At 40.1% G+C, this 17,460-nt stretch overlaps 1 protein-coding gene across 6 annotated transcripts in view; it reads left to right on the forward strand.

Moving 5' to 3' along the window:
• The window catches only part of LOC144728885 (diacylglycerol kinase beta-like), a 139,134-nt gene that overhangs the window by 73,376 nt on the left and 48,298 nt on the right, over positions 1 to 17,460 (forward strand). For 4 of the 6 annotated variants that reach the window (XM_078608612.1, XM_078608602.1, XM_078608647.1 and 1 more), the window contains 7 exons: positions 832 to 929; positions 2,091 to 2,223; positions 3,767 to 3,840; positions 4,885 to 4,959; positions 7,296 to 7,381; positions 7,509 to 7,598; positions 8,984 to 9,144. In XM_078608612.1, coding sequence (XP_078464738.1) covers positions 832 to 929; positions 2,091 to 2,223; positions 3,767 to 3,840; positions 4,885 to 4,959; positions 7,296 to 7,381; positions 7,509 to 7,598; positions 8,984 to 9,144 — 717 coding nt within the window. Of the gene's footprint in view, positions 1 to 831; positions 931 to 2,090; positions 2,224 to 3,766; positions 3,841 to 4,884; positions 4,960 to 7,295; positions 7,382 to 7,508; positions 7,599 to 8,983; positions 9,145 to 17,460 lie in introns of all 6 variants that reach the window. The other 2 variants (XM_078608631.1, XM_078608640.1) reach the window with 2 other exon arrangements.

The following is a 17,460-nucleotide window of genomic DNA, read 5'->3' on the forward strand; positions in this document are numbered from 1 at the left end:
AAATGCATGACTCATGACAGAATAATACGCTTATAGATGAATGCATTAATGAATGACAGCACTATTGTGTTTTAGTACTCTAAAAAATGAGTTGTACTGGGTTCACATTTGATAATAACACATTACCGAAGAAGTACAATTTTTTTGTATTGTAATTTCATGTTGGTTTAAATTATTATTTTCCCAAGCCTTGTTACTGCATGATGATACTTTTAAAACCACAATGCTTTAAATAACTCTTTAATGTCCTGCTCATCTTAAATAACGTGCTGTTTACACATGAATAAAATATGATGTTAAATGAAAGCACACACATTTAACATCTTACGTGTTGTATTAATATCTGCAAATCTATTTGCATGGTGGAATCATTTATTGCCGCGTGTTCCATTATATTCTTGCATGTGGAAATATGTTCAGCGGTTAAATGCCAATGTCGAGGTCTGCTAGCTACGAGAGAGAGTTAGTGTCGATTTGAAAAACTCCACTGAAGGAGCGCAGACTACACTGGTTACTACATGGCCCTTTTTACGTGCTCCAGAAAGAGCATGATTGCACCAGGATGTTAGTTGTAAACGCAAGCCTGTGCACTTAAAAGATATGTGTGGGGACAAACCAGGGCCACCGAGAGGTGGGCAGTGGCAGCAAAATGGGCAATTTGACTTGAGCCTCACACAAAAGAGGGCGGCACAACGGGCCTCATTTTTAATACAAATAAATAGGGGGGGGGGGCTCACGTTGGAATTGCCTCCAGAAACCTCTGTGGAAGCCCTTGGAGAAACTGCCTTTAGATGACTTGTATGACTTGCCTTGTTGCATCCTGCCTTGCAGCTGCACAACAAGTGTGCTTCGCACGTGAAGCCGGAGTGTGACTGCGGTCAGTTAAAGGACCACGTCCTTCCCCCAAACTCCATCTTTCCCTTGGTTCTGGTGAGGCGATTTGCATGATTCACGCGAAGACACGTCCGTCTCATTTCATTTATTACGCTTTTGAGCCAGCTGGCCAGGAGAGGGCAAAACTTAGCCAACTTAACTTAACCAAATAGATTTCTTGCAATAGGTATCTATTTGGTGTTTGAACATCTTAACACATGTTTTATTGCCAGAAAGGGTAAAACCTATTCTTATTTTTCATACTTTGATACTGACAAAAAAGTACAATGATACAATGTTTTAAACTTAATATCTCATAATTGGTACTCATACCGTCCTGACATTTACAACATAGTGAGCACCAACTGAATGCTGCGAGGAAAATGTTTGCACCACCAGAACCCCCCCCCACCATCCCCCCCGCCCACACTACAATAATACTATCTAAGCGCTATAATATTAATATCTACGGACTCTATAGTAGTAACTGCACGCATCGGGGTGGGGGGGGAGGACATCACGTTGTGAAGAATTAACCTCAGCGTTTAGTATTTTATTTTATAGCATGTTTAACGCTAAAGCAAATTTACCCCTCGCCCCAACCGAATGTGTGTGACTTGGTAGTGCCCTTCCCCACCACCGAATGCGTGTGAGTTCGTATGGTCGATAGCACGCTATTAAATACATAAATTAATGAAAACTGCACAAAATCGCTAATTAATGGGAAAAAGGAATAGCGCTTGCTCACCACGGGGCTTACGGCGTGGTACCTGGCTATTTTTTTACGTAAACCCCACCATTTGAGAGCCAAATCCCTCGCAAGCGTGCGCACACACACACACACAGACAGACAAAAAATGACATTTACAGGCAAGAGAAGATTAAATATTTTTTTTAAAGAGTGATCAAAGTACACGTAAAAAAATATTCACAGCCTGGGTGAACTGAATATGGAAGTAACCCTTGGAATAAGGGACATACAGCCCAATAATTGCATTGTGTGTTCCAGGACATTTCAACCCGTTGGGTTATAATTGGAAGTCAAAGGTTCCCAATTTCACCAATCACCGGGAATACATGATAAAACAGTTCTGCCTGCGCGGTGACTTTTTTGGACGCCCTGTACATTCTATAAATATCAAAGCTGGTTACAGACACCTGGCATCTTTCGACGCTAAAGCTCCGTTTTCCCCCGTGTGTGCACGTGTGCGTATATGGACATGTGAGCCACAGGAGCGACAGATGTCGGTGCAGAGGACAGACAGTGGTAGCGGCGTGTCGCTGGACGACGACGTACTGCGGCGTTTTCAGCGCACCAACTCGGTGACAGGCGACGGGCACGCTCTGCAGGTCTGTGTCTGGTGCAGCTGTGGGGGAGTTGGCCATGGCCACTGGTTTGGTAGTACACAGAGCCCTGGATGCTGCTGGTAAAAAAAAATGGTTTGGTAAAAAAAAACATCTTTTAAAACACAGATACACAGAGCCCCCAGATGCTGCTGGTAAAAAAAAATAGTTTGGTAAAAAAAAGATATCTGAAAAAAGCACAGATACACAGAGCCCCGGATGCTGCTGTGGTGTAATGGTCAGCACACTGGGCTTTCAATCCAGAGGGTCGCCGGTTCCAGACGTGCTTTTGGGTGGTGCAGCAATCAATCACTCAATATTAATAACACACAGATGCAAAGATTGACTCACTGGCACTTGTGAAAGTATTCTTCCTCTGGTATTACTGTTGGTGTTTCTTTGTTTGAAAAAAACAACAACACATGCATTGATGACATTATGTTAAAAGGAAAAGTATAGACTAGGCTTCAAATTAGCACGGTTGGCTATGTACGGTGCAAAAGAAGTTCAACATTCATAAATACATACTGGGCAATGGTCTACATTACATAACACATAGCAAGGCCAGAGAGAGTAGATATGGGGCCAAATTAGAATTACATTTTATGATGCTCTGTCGCAACAGATGCATCCCAATCATATTTGAACCATTCTGTCAAATGTCAGTTGAAGTATAATGCTCACGTTTCTTTATTTTATTTGCATTAATTATAACCGCCCCCCATTTGTAATTAACCTGTACATACAGGAATGTGCCAACAACATTTACTGCCTATGATATTTTTCTTCTTCGATGCATTGGCACCATCAGCATTTGTCAAGCCACAGCAACATGGTGTGCTCAAAACACCGCAGAGTGTACACACACACACACACGTTCGCCGAATACGTCTGATATGCACGTTGTCCATCAGGTACAGCATATAGAGCATGAGATAGTAAGTTTCACTCTCGACCACTGTATAACATTCAAACATGACACTGCTGCTCAGAATTTTTTTTTATATCTGAGACTTTTGCACATGTCACCCCAAATGGGTGCATGCTTGGTAGATTGAGGGAGTTTATTTTGCTGGAAAATGATTTTGTTTGTGGAGCCTGCACTGAAAGCCAATGCTTCGAAATAGCTAAGTTCTATTGTGTGAAATTTGTTACGACATTGTAGCTATGCAAACTTAATATCTAGTCGATAAGTATTGTGTTATAGTTAAGTAGTGTATATTAGGTAGCAGCTAATCATGTGTAAGAGTTCAACACAACCGATGTCATATGTATCACCGTACGGTGCCGTTATTTCTTTTCTTCTGTCGACTTTCTCAACTGTTGCACCGTCGACATTCGACCGACCCCCAAGTGCCACTCTTACATCATCACGGCATCTTACTGAGCCACATATATCTTGTGTCAAGGCAACGTTTTGGTGAACAACATTTAAAGCATTTGAAATTAATTGGTTTCCAAAGCAAAATCGCAGCGATGATTTTTCCAACTTTACGTTGAATGTGTGGTTTATTATTGCATGATGATCTTTTCTTGCATGTGTCTGTAGATTACACCTACTACTGGCACCCACCCCTTGCTAGTTTTTGTCAATCCAAAAAGTGGAGGCAAACAAGGAGAAAAGTAAGAGAGCACTGACAATACATGGCGAAACAAACTCATTTGCTCAAAGAAACCTTTGGATATGTTGAATTCCTCCTTAATACTATTTACATAATTAAATTGTATATGTTTGTTCCAATAAAATACATATTATGACACATACACAGCTTTAATTAAGCTTGCTGTAGTTACCCTTGAAGTTCAATTATAACCTTAATTTTGCTTAAATGGCTTTAACAATATAGATAATTTAATTTTATATTAATAAAAAAATAACTTTGCAATGCAGTATGCATAAATATCTAAGCCGATATGTTTCAAACATTTGTTGCACCGTGTGACAAAGTTAATATTTTTGCTTTATTTTATAGGCTAATCCATCAATTGCTGACAATCTCACGTAGAAATGCAGGTTAATGGTTTTGTAATTCATATTTGTATTATAGTAAGTTCAATCTTTTCAATAAAAGTTCATAAAAAATATTTGAAAGTGTAACATTTTCCATTGGGTATTTGTGTGAACACTATATACATGTATTTTTGAATAAATGTATTTTGGATGCAGTAAACAAATGTTTTGTTATTGAAAGCAACTACATGTGACATTTTCTACCCAATCACAGACAGTTATAATATGGCACAAGTTATAAAATACATAGAAATCATGGTACATGGCTTGTGTGGTAATTATTAAAGAGAACCGATTCGTAAGTTAATCAGCTTGAATGAATACATTTTGATTCACTTCAAATGAACTATTATTTCTACTTTGTAATGCAAAATCAGTGTATTATAAAATCAGCAAAGTACATCAAAATATAAGCAATTTTTATCAAAATTTATTGTAATTTTCTTATTTTAACACTGAAGAAGACATTGCATGCACAGTACTGTCATTAGTAATTTGAACAAAATGGATATTTTATATTTAAGACTGTTGTAACAGCTATAAAGCATTGTCACAACTTGTGAATATATTTTTTATAACCAATGATTTGATAGATAGAAAACGTGCATTCCAAATTTTTGCTTTTTCATTAACGTTGTTTCACTCAATTTTTGCAGAATTCTCCGAAAGTTTCAATACCTTCTCAATCCTCGGCAAGTGTATAACCTCAATAAAGGTGGTCCATTTCCAGGGTACGTGAAAATGCAAAGCATACAAAACCACTGAAACAGAATTGCATGGAGGCCCCTGCATGATCCAACCAGTTGTAACTGAATGTGAGCGTCAACTCTGCAAGTCTTGGTCTCAATCGTATACTCTGATTTATATACTTATAGTCTCTCTCTCTTAATTTCATGAATCCTTATAGATGATTGGACATCTGTGACAGCAGAAGTTATTGTTAAAAAGTTAGTAGCAGTACAGGGAAAATCTATGAGAAAAGCAAGTTTAGTCGTGCGGGCGCATATGCGCGTGTGTGCGTGTTTGCGTGTTTATGTGAGCGGAGTTATATGAAAGCTGGAGAAATTGCTTAATGGTTAACGCACTGCTCACCGCGTTATGGCATCAGTGATCCAGGTTCGATTATTGGCTATGCACAACGCAGACTCTCACTTATAAGAAACGTTTCAACGCAGATTTAGTTTAAACTAGCGGGAAGTACCTGGCGTTGCCCGGGTCTTAAAAATATTTCAAAACTACTCTTAAAAATCTAACAGCAGTGCTTATTGACTGTGGTGGTACCTGCTATGACTACGGCAGTGCATACAGCAGTGCATACTGTGGTGGTACCTGCTTTCACTGCAGTAGTACATGCTGACTCTATAGCAGTATTTATCGACTCTATAGCACAAAGTACTCACATGACAGAGTGGTGTGGTGAGGCCTAGTCCCGTGCAGAGCCTCCGGCCTTGCCTAGAATGTCCAGCCGGCCGAGGTGGCACCTTGGCAGGCTGGGCTGCTTACACCTGACCCCCCCCCCCCCCCCAGCTACGATCTCCCCGGCCGCTCTGCAGTAATATCTACGGCCTATAGTGGTAGCATCTAGCGACTGTATAGTAGTAATAACTGCACACATCGGGGTGGGGGGGACATCACACAGTGAAGAATTAACGTCAGCTTTTAGTGTATTTTTATAGCATTTTTAAGGCGCGTGAGTTGGTATGGTCGTGCACGCGTCATAAATAAATACATGTTAAGCGCGCACACATCGCACTAAATCGCTAATTAAACAAATTTTAAGTTGACGGATGTGAAAACGGAATAGCACTTGCTCACCACGGGGCTTACGGCTTGGTACCTGGCTATATATTTTTCACGTAAACCCCACCATTGGAGAGGCAAATTGTTCGCAAGTGCTTGAAGAGACACAAACCCACAAACAAACCCACAAACAGACAATAGATGGTCCGTATAACAGCATGTTTTGTTGAATGTCAGTGTTTTCAAAATACTTAGCATGCAAATGCCAGGAATCTTGCAGATGACGTCTTGCATTCCATCAAGACATGAACCAATGATAGATCACTCACTGTTCAGCCACTGGTCTATAAAAAACATTTTGCAGATGTGACCCATATCGTTAAAGCCATTTCATGAGAACATAGCTCTTAATTTTTTACATGTGGTAGTCGCACATATACTTTTGACAAATTAATGAAGTCCAAGGTGGATAACTTTGCTTTTTCTTTCCACATCGTGTAATGTTTTCCTTAATTCAGTGGCATTTAGTCTTCATACTAATGGGCCTAGTTCTGTTACTAAGCTGCTGGCATGACACACAATGGGTGGGTGTGGTAAAAACCATAGTTGGATGATTCTCATAATTTCTAGCCTGGAGTCGCCAGCCCAATCTTAGTATCAAATACAATTGTCTCTGGGATGGTGGGATTGGCTGCATTATGGAATCGCTGTGGGGGAGCAGGCTGTGCGGAGTCCAGCATGATATTCATGGAAGAAGGGTGGGCCCTTGGCACCTGGAGGGCCTATTGAAATCACGATTGAAATGAATGGCGATGCCTATGTAATGTTACAATGGCAATTGTGGTGATACTGGCTGGCGGGTATTGGTGTTGATACTAGCCAATAAACGTATTACCTAAGTATCTGCCATATATTTTAAATACGTTTGGTGCTGCCGGTCTGCTGGAATTGACTGCAATACCTGCCGACTGGTATTGATCGGAATATCCTTTGAAATAGAATTTGCCTGATTCCCAGCATGATCCCGATGTGGTGTTCAGGCAAGACGGGAGGGCGCGTGGGGCATGATTGGTCTAGTGGAGGCTGGCCTGGGCTTGGCTCTTACCCGTGCCAATGCATGGCTGGGATGCACAGAGCAGACACAAGCCCAAGCTACACACACATAAACTTTAAGTGTAAAGCCTCGAACATATACTGAGGAGCTACGTGCATATGTCGCCTTGGCTACAGCCTAGCATATACATGGAGCAGCTATGCTTATATTGACTGACTATACAGTGCATTGTATGTGAGATCGTCCCTTAATTTATGCTACATTTTTTGACAGATTGAACTTCTTTCGTGACGTCCCCGATTTCCGAGTGCTCACTTGTGGTGGGGACGGCACTGTGGGCTGGGTTTTGGACTGCATCGGTATGTAACAAATGAATGAATTTCCTATCGGCACTGCAGAATCATACGTCATTATGACAACTTTGTCAAAATAGCGTTCGATGTAGTGGATGAGTTATATCTGTACTGACACCACTTTCTTTTCCAGACAAACTCTCTCTGCCAAAGCGTCCACCTGTAGCAGTCCTTCCTCTTGGCACAGGGAATGATCTGGCTCGGTGTCTGCACTGGGGTGGCGGTAAGCGACGGTCCTCCAATGCTCACATTGACGAAACCTACATGCACTGTAATCTATTAACATGGTTCTAGATTTGAAGCTTTCGTGACTGCAAGGATTCATACTCTTAGTTCTTTCGGTAAAGTCACGTAGGTAAAAAATGAAATTAAATTTAATAAAAAAATTAATAATAAAATCACGACGTTTCGGAGGCAACACAAGTCTCCGTCATCAGGTGGGACCGTCACAGCCAGATTTGCTGCATCCCTGCCTCACTTGATGCAGCAAATCTGGCTGTGACGGTCCCACCTGATGACAGAGACTTGTGTTGCCTCCGAAACGTCGTGATTTTTTTTATTTTATTTTTTATTAATTTGAATTTCATGTTTTACCTACGTAGTGACTTTACCGAAAGAACTAAGAGTATTAATATGGTGTCTGTGCTATCCTGTTATTGGACCTTTTTCTTGGACATCATTCGTTTTCTGGACTGTGGCATCCTGTGTTGTGTGTAGGTACAGGTGCCTTTCATGATTCCATTCCCCTATGTATGCATGTTCAGCTTTGTTCGCATCATGCGTATCCGACTGTGTGAATCGGAGGTGGCGGAACAGGCGGGACAACAAAAAAATGTCAAAAATGTGTTTCTTCTTCAGTTTCTTATTCCTCTTGAAATGTTCTTTTGTTTCCCTCGATGTGTTTTTTTATTCTTGTTTGCATTGTAAAGTTCTTTAAGATGCCATTTTAGTGTTTAAGCACTCAATAGCACGAATCCATTTCCAATGCTAACTAAAATGCCTTGAACATATTAATGTTCATATATTTGGGATACACCATGTCTACTGCAACAAACTTCATTAACCATTCAAATAACAGTTTGTTGTGAGTATTCTGATAGTCATTAAATAATTTACAGCCCTTTTGTTAACTTTCTGCTGGAGATTCCTACACCATGTCGATCACGAGGGGTGTTTAACTATACTTCACCATGTTTGTCAGTGCAGGTTGATGAAGGAGGCATCTAGGACTTGGTTCAGATTTCACTCGCCAATGATGTTAGCCATTGCCGGGAATCGAACTCAGTTTCCTTTGGTTCATAGTTCAGTGTACGAACAACCACTGTGGGAACGGTCTACTCCTGTGAATATTATTCTTAAAATTCTGTTATGTTTAGTTGCAGGCCGAGTGAGATTGGGCTTTGGCACAGCACACAATGCCCTGCTTTTACAGACAAAGCGCAATGAGGCGGCACTTATCTCTATCAGTAGCAAATGGTGGAAATTTCACACAGTTCTGGTGGGGGGACCATTATCTGCACATTGTTACCACTCTACACGTCCTACAACGTGGTATTTATTTTATCGCCCTCAAAGGGATGACAGGCTTAAGATGTTGGTCTGTTTCAGGTTATGAGGGCGGCAGCCTGCGCAAGACCCTGAAGGACGTGGAGAACAGCACTCCGCTCATGCTGGACCGCTGGAGTATCGAGGTCGTTGCCACGGATCTCGACGAAAAGGGCGACCCTGTACCTTACTCCATCATCAACAACTACTTCTCCATCGGCGTGGTAAGTCCCACCCTCCACCACATCGTCACATGCCCACACATTTTCACGGAAGCTCTTATTCTGGCATATTCCTTGTCCTATGGATAGACTGGCCCCCTCCCTGCCTTAGGAATGTAGGATTTCAGCCACAGACTCTACCACCAACAGAGATTAGCACCTGACTATGCCGGCTTGTGCATGATGCCTTGACATTTTTTTCTATTTCTTGAATCACCAGCTCGTTTTAAGATTTTGAGTGTCTGTAGGTGTTCACCTATGATTATATGAGGTGTTGCCCTTCTAATCACGATCATTATTCCATGTCGTCTGGATGCCTCCTTCATGCACCCTTACATGGTAGGACTTGACTATTATCCCAACTCTGGCTTTGCTGCCATTGATGTGTGTCCTGGTGTTTACGTTTTCAAGTTTATTTTTTATGATGCACCAGGTGGGAAGTCAAGAGACCAGTATGAGTCGGTTTTGCGAGACTGACCCTGGGTAACCAACAAACAAACAAAATTACAGCAACGAAGTAAACAGCAATCAGAACAAACCTAAAATAAAATAAAAATAAAACTACCGTATAACGCAAGGAATCGAAAATATTACATAAACACAAATCAATGTTAAATCAAAGTTAAATATGAAATTCCCTGCAGTGAAAAGTGGATTAGATGAATTGTCTCCTGACTGATCACAGGAATTTTAATTACAAATCTAGGCTTCTCGGAAAATTAAGCAGATATAGGTTGACTATAGTACAGTAAAATTTTGGATTGCGAGTAACTTGGTCTGCGAGTGTTTTGCAAGACGAGCAATTTTTTTTTATAAATATAAATTTGATTTAACGAGCGAGGTCTTACAATAAGAGAAGTACGGACACGCTTTGTCTGCCGAGCGTCACGTGATCACAACTGATATAGCGCTTTGATATACGAGTGCTTTGGATTACAAACACGTTTCCGGAACGAATTATGCTCGCAATCCAAGGTTTTACTGTACTATCATGTAAACCAACAAGGGATACAGCAATGTTTGTAAAGACTGTACAAAGGGAACTGTGAAGGACAGCAGGGAGATTTTTTCCAGCTACCCATAGGATCCTCTTTCACGTTGTTTTAGTTTGCCAGTTTGAGCCTCGGGATCTTCGCTGTGACAGTTTATTTTTTCTTTGAATTCTAATCGCTTAATTGCTGCACCCTATCTTCATTGTTTTGCTTGTGCCGTGTTTTGTGACACGCAGGGTCACTGCTGCAAATGAGACTCATCCTGGTCTCTTGAGTTCACACCTGGCACAATAAATAAATGCGGATTGGGCAACTTGAAGCGACCCACAGTACACTCATCTTCATTGTCTGACCCTAACCATCGTTATTTGTCCAAGTGGTCTTATTGCGATGCACACGCTCGGGTATCTTCCGCTCGTCCACGGTGGCCGACGTTGATACTCCCACTGATGCTCCTACTGTTGTGGAGTGACTCATGCAGCCAGCTATGGCTGCAGAGTTTGGTAGTACATGTTGTTTACGTCGTTTATTGTGAAAATTCGGTCACAGTTCCTATGACCACTGTTTCATTGCTTTTATGGCTTTATTTTGGTGATTTTCGATAAGTTTTTTGGTTTGGCCATGTTTGTTTGTTGTAGTACAGAGTTAGACTTGTGATTATTGTTGTTTGACTTGCATCCCACTGGGATTTTTGCACATTTTTGTGTACGGTGCTTTTTCTGCAATATTTTACTGTCTTTTCTTGGATTTTCTGTTTGCACTCAGTCACATATTCACTTTAGGATGTTTTTTGTTCATGTTTTTGTTTTTTTGTTTGTTGCTGTTGCACCCGACTCAAGAGCCGATTGGCTCACAGGGCTATACCTAATAAATGAACTTGAACTTGACTCACCGTCGCAGGCCGATCGCTTCCCGTACACCACCAGTAGGCGGCGCTCTCTCTGGCTGTCGTGTCATTTTTAAAAATATTTGGTAACAAAAAAAACACCACTCGTGAATGGTTTGCATTCCCGCAGGTGACATTTAAAAATGAATAGCTTCCATTTGATATAAAACTTATGTCTGTAATGTGTGGATGAAGGAGATTTGGATCCAAATATGAAATAAAATAACCTTGCCCGCCCCCCCCCATCAAATCTATTTCTCCATATGAGAGGAACTAAATATAGGGAGGACCACCAGAATGACGATGACGCCCGAGTTGAGCTCAACACATTTGCTGCTATGGCACACAGTGAGAATGGGCAATCGCGTATTTCTGGATTAATCTTCCCCGTCCTTCTTGCTTGTACATTCACACGTCTCCAACATCCTGTCATGGGCATATCATTTCGAGTTTCCAGCCGATGCAGTATTATTACAGCAGGTGGTGCTCCAGCTACAAATGTGGTGGCCTGGATTTTCTTGGAAGTTATTCACATTGAAGAAAAGTAATAATTCCTTGTGAGAATATTCGACATGCGAGGTTTCAGTACAACAAACTTTGGATTGATTACCATTATTTTAATGATTTAAAGCTTTCGTGACTGCAGGGATTCATCTTCTTGGTTCTTTCGGTAAAGTCACGTAGAAGGGAAGTAATAAAATAATAAAAATACAACATAATAAAATAATATAATATAATTCCCTTCTACGTGACTTTACCGAAAGAACCAAGAAGATTATTTTAATGGTTACCATACATTTTTTACTAAAATAATTAGCCAAATAACTGAATAAACATTACATTTATCAATCTCTGGTACTATATAAATGTGAATAAAATTAAGTCTCTTCAATATATTTATTCTATTTAAGTCAATGTTTTATTTTCATACTGTACAACATAACATGTCATTTTATTTTCAATATAAATTATCTTTGTTTATAATATGAATGGTAAGTTATGAAGTGTTTATAGTATGAAATAATAAGTTACGAAGGCTGGGAACGCATCCTCATAGTACAAATGTCATAACATATTCAGTATACGAAGTTTAAACATACGAACGAAGCTCCAGAAACGCATTTACCTCGAATATCGAGGTGTTATTGTGTATATTTTATTCTTTGAAATCGTAGTGATTCAGAATATATTGAAATGCTTAATATAGTTCCATTGAGAATCACATGAGACTAAACAGTGAACAATAGCTGCAGTTCTTCCACTTGCAAACAAAAACTTGTAGTAGTAGTAAAACAGGCAGCTTCGTGATGCTGATTTTTTTTTATGTTATGTTGACTAAATGAAAGGAGCCATACTTTACTAGTTTTCAAACATTTCGAGTTGATGTAGTTTGGGAATTATAACTTTAAGCCACTGTTTTGCACGTTGGTGTCATACAATTGCATGTCTTGGGTCCTCAAGACCAGCCCTCGCCCTCAATGCCAGCTTCAGGACATTTCCTCAGGTCTTGTCCTTGACCCCTGTCCTCGGGTGTGTGGCCTCGGTCCAAGAACTTGGCTTCGAGGTCCTAGCCTTGACACTGGCCTCAGCCTAGAGGATGCAGCCTTGAGGTTACAGCCTTGACTGGCCTTGACACTGACCTTAATCTAAAATACTCCTGGCTTTGAACTTGGCTTGGCCTTGTGGCTCAGCCTCGGTCTCATAGGTCCTGGCCTTGAATCCAAGAATGGAACATTTACAAGCGACAGGTCACAAACTCTAAGCCATTAAAGCCGAGAGATAATATACAGCCACAATGTAATGCGCTCAGTGCAATGATTACGACTGTTATGCAAAAGCCAGTTCTTTAAAACATGAGGATTAATGACGGATTCCAAATCTTAACTTTTTCCCCAAGTGAAAATAAAAGCTAAAGGTCTTAATGTGTGTCTGATGCATGACACGGCGTTTAATTTTATGTTCAAATGAGCATAAGTTGAATTTTCAGTGCAAATGGATGGCAATATCTTGAGACCTTGGTGTGGGCTCAATATTTTATTTCTTGGGGAAGTTGTGAAATGACTAGCATTCATCACAGTGTGTGTGGTAGCAACAAAGGGCCATGGTAAATTGTGTACAGGCTGTGCTTTGTTTTATTGCCTCGTTCTCTGAAGTTTTAAATTCAAGTTGGACTCCTTTTGTTTACAACAGCTGTAATTTGTTGTGTGTCAGGATATATTATGATGAGCATCCTTATTTGTATCATTATGTATCTGCCCAGTAACTCTATGCTGTTGTCATGTAGAAATGTGTGTTTGTGTGTAGTTGTGTATTTGATGAGTATAGTATATGAGACAGAAAGAGTGGGGGGGGGGAGGTGCAGAGATAACAGAGTGATTTGCGGATCTCACTACGAACCCATTGACCTGAGTTAGATTCCTCGCCATGGATGACATCTGTGTCAAATGGTATCGGAACGTGTCCTGGGCCTCCGCGAGGTTGGCTCGCCCTCAAATGAGTACCAGCTGCAGTATAAACACCGGCACTGGATAGACATTGGTGGACAGGCGTGGTGCTGACTGCACCACCAATATGCAGGCTTTAACAGCAGCACATCCACCGAGAGTCTATGGACTATCTGGGGGATTCTTTGGCATATTTTATGCTCACACGTGTGTTTTTGTTGTTGGATCTTCTTTAGAATAAGAATCTGTATTTATACTCGAGGAATCTGATGATCTATGAAGCACTTTTTCACAACCGTTTTAATAACAGAAGCATTTGTCTTGCAAGCCATAATTTTTCTGAAGAGCCTTGTAATATGATAATGAATTCAGGGCTTGCCTTCTTAAACAAATGCTCCTGCAAAATGTTGGTCCAAGGAACCTTTTGGTTGATTGTGCCTAAATGTCATTTTCCTTTTGGCTACGAAGCAGACGCTTTATATTTATGCTGTATCAACAGTGAATTCTAATAATATAGATTATGAGAAACGTTTAATATTGATAAAATGTCAGGCTATTAATTCAGTTAAACTCCTTTTTTCAACAGTGTCCTACTGCATATACATCACAAAACACACATTTTTCACATTATGGAACTGGCATTATATTTCGAAAATTAATACGAACGTATCAAATACACATTTTATGTTACAAATATAAAAGTCGGTGTTCAGCATGTATGTATACTTTGTTTTATAAACAGACACAACTTGAATGCAGGTAAAGTTTTGTGAAACCAGTTTCACGTGTAGATTTTCACAGCCACTCATAATTCATGCATGGCCTTCAGGGTTTAGTCGTGAGATGAGCATTTCTTGCACTTTTTCCATGCACTACCGCGAGCATCTTCAGGAGTTGAATTAAGGGGCATCACCTGGCCCACATCCTGATTATATGTTATCTGCTTTGTCCTGATTATTCTGCAAGACTCATGTGGTTGGATTATAACTGGCTGGTCACCTCCCCCTATTTTGATTGGTTGAAAATACACCACAACCTTTTAGGAGGGTAGAATTGTAGGAGTCTTGGGGGGCCCAACAGGAAAAGCAGAATTAATAGGGTGGACACCATATGACATTCCTCACTTCAACGCCTGAAAAGTGTGACAGGCGGAAAGAAATGCCCAACGTTCGGCCTGACCGAGAACGCCAAATTTGAGGTTAAAACCAGTTTGGGTAATGAAGGAAGCATCTGTTCATTCATCTAATCCAAATGACACGAGCAAAAGTTATTTACTGGGAATACTTGTGGAATAACATATCCTGATATCATGTTTATTTCTTACTTTCCCCACATGAAACTCTCTTTGAAATCCCAAAAAGTGCACGTGTATTTTTAGTTTGTATTTTGGTGACATTTCATGTATTTAAAAGCTGGACATTACTAAGTTGAGTACAAATGTAACTAAAAATGGTAACTTTATAAAACCATCATCATTTTCACGTAGAAGGGAAATAATAAAATAACAAAAAGAAAACATAATAAAAAATTATCACGACGTTTCGACGCTTTAAATCGAAATTCATCATCATTTTGGATGAAAGAGATCATAGACATTTTATTAAAACTTGCTTACCTTATTTGTGCCTGGGAAGTTACCCAGAGCAAAAAAAATGGCACTTGTCCCCAGGGTTGTTGTATTTTTGTTTCTCTTGTGATGGGTTTTATTGTCATTTACAAATTTGAACTAGTGACGCTGACATGGCTATTAACCCACTGAAACAGCCATCCATGCATGCATACTTTGTTGTAACCATTAAACAATCATAAATAATTATTGATTGTTTACCCAAGAGAGCTTGACTGCATGTAAACATAATTCAAGCGCGCATTGCTTGTAATTTTTGGTCAAATAATGCAACATGGAGTGCCGGTAAGAAACATGCATATAAGCGAAGCACACTGAAACTCCACACAAGCAGGCTAGGATCCTACTTAATGTACTGCCACACCTATAGGCACCTTACAACCTATGCAGTGTCATGTTTCATATATGATCCCACGATGACCAACACATCCTGACCCAAGTCAGTGGATTACAGGTGTTTTCCACCACACTCAGTTGGGCTTTGTAAAATGCTGAAGGTGCCGTAATTCAAAGCACATTGTATGCCAATCCTAAAAACCCCGTAAAAAATGACATCCCAATTGTGTTATCAATCATGTCATGTTAAGTGTAAACCACATTAATATTTTCTAGACATTAGATAGTTGATTTCAATCACAATGTGTCATGGAGCTGTCCATCAAACCCAGTGTCCCTGCAGAATGTTTATATTTCCCACAGCATGTTGCGCTCATTTTCTTCATCAACATGATTGATGAATGATGAGCTTAGGAACACCCACAGGATAGGAACACTCGTGTGTTTAGAGCAATCGCAACATAAGTTCACTAGTAATACTCATTGCAGTAGCTGTCAAACTAATATACGTAGACCTCAATCCAACAAAGTAGATTTGGCCCTTTGTCCAGCACATCAGCTGTACTCGTTGAACGAACGTACAATGGGCAATGGCAACTTGTATGTTGGGCACGTGATATTGCTTATCTCACAAAATGACTTGCATGTGTCGTGGTTTGTAAATCCGAGTTTCTCGTCCCTTGTGAACAACACAATGCATCCTACTTTGCACTATACGGCATCACAAATAACTCTGCAGCGCAACGCATGTGATATTCATTTTTATATTTCTGACAATTTATGAGTATATTTGTGTAATGTTATGGATGTGGGTGTCCTCGATAGAAGGACATTGTGTTCTGTTACACGTTACGCTGAATCGGCCAGGTCAGCGCTCACCGAGTCTCAAGCGCCCATTTTAGGAGGGTCCTGCCAGGTTTTCGCAGGAAGGGGGCGATGTTTGCAGGGGATTTTTAAGCATTGGACATGTTGTTTGGCCAACACCAGTTAACATTTCTACATGTTTCTTTAGCTGCGTGCATGAAACGGAGAACCCGGAGGAAACCTATTCAGTCAAGATTTGGGTCTGGAATTGCTTTGCCTTAAAATAAGGTGAAGACTTTTAGGTGAATTATCAATCATATTGACTATCATATGATTGTTTTTGTTATCCGGCATACAGAATAAACATAAATCCACAGACATGTAATAATCGATAACAAAACAGCAATTTACGAATGCATAAATATATGGATAGGTGAAAAATTACCGTACTACATACATAAATGGATAATTTAATGTTGATTAGGTAAGCATTATTTTACAATATAGTACACACGGTTAGAACACAGTATATACATGATTTTTAGAACGTGGCGACATCATATGCATCACATACTCCAACTGTGTGGGCTAGAGAGAGGAAAAAAGAGATGGAAACATTTGAATTAAAATAAAAATGGCAATTATTGATTTATGGGAGCTATTTTACATATGATTGCTCATGGAGGATGGCCTAAAGCATTGCATTAAGTACTGTGGGTCACAATGTTTCAAAGTGGCAGTAAGTGTGGGTGATACATCTGGAAGTCTGGGGATGTGTGGCATTGGGCAGAGTAGTGGGGGCATTCCCTCACGTTACTGGCTGACCACAGCATCCTGAGGCCAGCCATACCCTGTTGTCTCAAGGTTGGTCGTGGTGACGTGGCTTTTTCACCAGCTACCAGAATTAATTGCAGCCGTCATTGAATAATATCTGTTTAGCTAATGCAGGGCTGTGCTTGAGCACGTGTGTGGGCATTGGGCACAATAATAATATTATATTTACCAGCATATACTAAATTAATAAAATATATCACACTGCCATTACAACATGTAAATAAAAACAAAACATTACCTCCTGTGTAAATAATGAATACAAAATGAAGTCATTTATACGACGTAACCACTTATTTTCATTTACGAGTCCGCTAAAGGGACTGTGGATTTTTGGAAATAAATACATAAATACATACATAATAATAATCAACACTGGGAGTCATCTTCTTGGTTATT

This window comes from Lampetra planeri, chromosome 2, assembly GCF_965212315.1.
Source record: "Lampetra planeri chromosome 2, kcLamPlan1.2.h2, whole genome shotgun sequence".
Taxonomy (NCBI): Eukaryota; Metazoa; Chordata; class Hyperoartia; order Petromyzontiformes; family Petromyzontidae; genus Lampetra; species Lampetra planeri.